The sequence below is a fragment of the Perkinsus marinus genome (assembly GCF_000006405.1).
Source record: "Perkinsus marinus ATCC 50983 genomic scaffold scf_1104296975418, whole genome shotgun sequence".
NCBI lineage: Eukaryota > Perkinsozoa > Perkinsida > Perkinsidae > Perkinsus > Perkinsus marinus.
Window position 1 is genome coordinate 1 of NW_003200809.1, and position 1,114 is coordinate 1,114.

A 1,114-nucleotide genomic window follows, 5' to 3' on the forward strand; every position below is an offset into this window, starting at 1 on the left:
AGCCGGTGAGGGTAACGATGAGAATATACTTGAAGGAGAGGAGAGTCAGATATTACCATACACGAGACATGTGACTCGACTCTTGCCATCACGCTCATCATTACTCTCACTCTTCTAGGTCTGCCGACAGGTCCTGTCCTTGGCCAAAGCGGAGTGTAGGACTTACACTCAATACTTCGGTCATACTATTCCTATTAAAACAGCCTATCCTTATCATCACTATGCAGGTGGCGATGCGAGCAGTATAGCCACTGGGTCTCCGAGTGCTTCCCAGTCCACTGGCTTAGCCCCAGGAGCAGACGAACCTATTGAAGGCTTCCTCAGCAATTGTTACGGCAAACCTCTCTATGCGTGAGTCGTATGTCTTCAAGGACTCCCCCATGAGCGAATATAGGTTCCTTCGATCCAAGATAGTCTCCTGTCAGAAGGTCGAGACGCTGAAGAGTTTGGCAGAGCTCATCTCGCGAGAGGTACGTGTGCAACGCTCAAGCTCGATGCTCCATTCTACCTATCAGATCCTGGCTCCAGAAGGATTCGACTCCTACGACATTAACCGAGCGAAGCAGCCCCCTGATGCCGATGGACGTTCAGAAGAGAACTCTCTGCTTGTTCCTGTCCTGTCAGTGGTGTACAGGTGAGATGTTCCTCATACTCCTGCCATACCGCCTACAACAAAGTTAGGTTGCTGAAGGATGTGCAGGAAAGGCTGATATACAGGACACAGACCTACATAAGAGATGATATCCGTGGCTTTGTCCCATCTAAAGAGGACCTTGAGTATCCTCTGCGGCTTTTCGAACATGATGCACTAACGGTAGGCCCTTGTCATGAATTCTAACCACCATGTTTATCAGGTCCATCCCGAGGTTGACGCTTATGGTCGGTTAATGAGAGTATCCACCAGAGGCTGGTAATGGATTAGGAGAGTGATGCCGGCAGCATTGAGTTAATGCTGGGCAGGTACCCAACACTGGGCAAGACGTTATGGATATTGGCTGAGATACTTCCTGTGTTGGAGACAACGACTTTCCAAAGCCTTGCTTATGAGGCTGTATCGGCATGCTTGGAGACTATAGACATAGCAGCAGTTGATATAGCGAGGAGTTACTCTGAA

At 49.2% G+C, this 1,114-nt stretch overlaps 1 protein-coding gene across 1 annotated transcript; it reads left to right on the forward strand.

The window, feature by feature from the left end:
• Positions 1-347: 347 nt before the first annotated feature.
• Pmar_PMAR022115 (hypothetical protein) lies at positions 348-999 on the forward strand (the record flags this gene model as incomplete). Its single annotated transcript, XM_002765663.1, has 5 exons — positions 348-470; positions 516-634; positions 682-814; positions 855-893; positions 961-999. 5 exons carry the CDS (start codon positions 348-350, stop codon positions 997-999), a joined length of 453 nt encoding a protein of 150 aa, XP_002765709.1.
• Between the last annotated feature and the right edge of the window lie 115 nt (positions 1,000-1,114).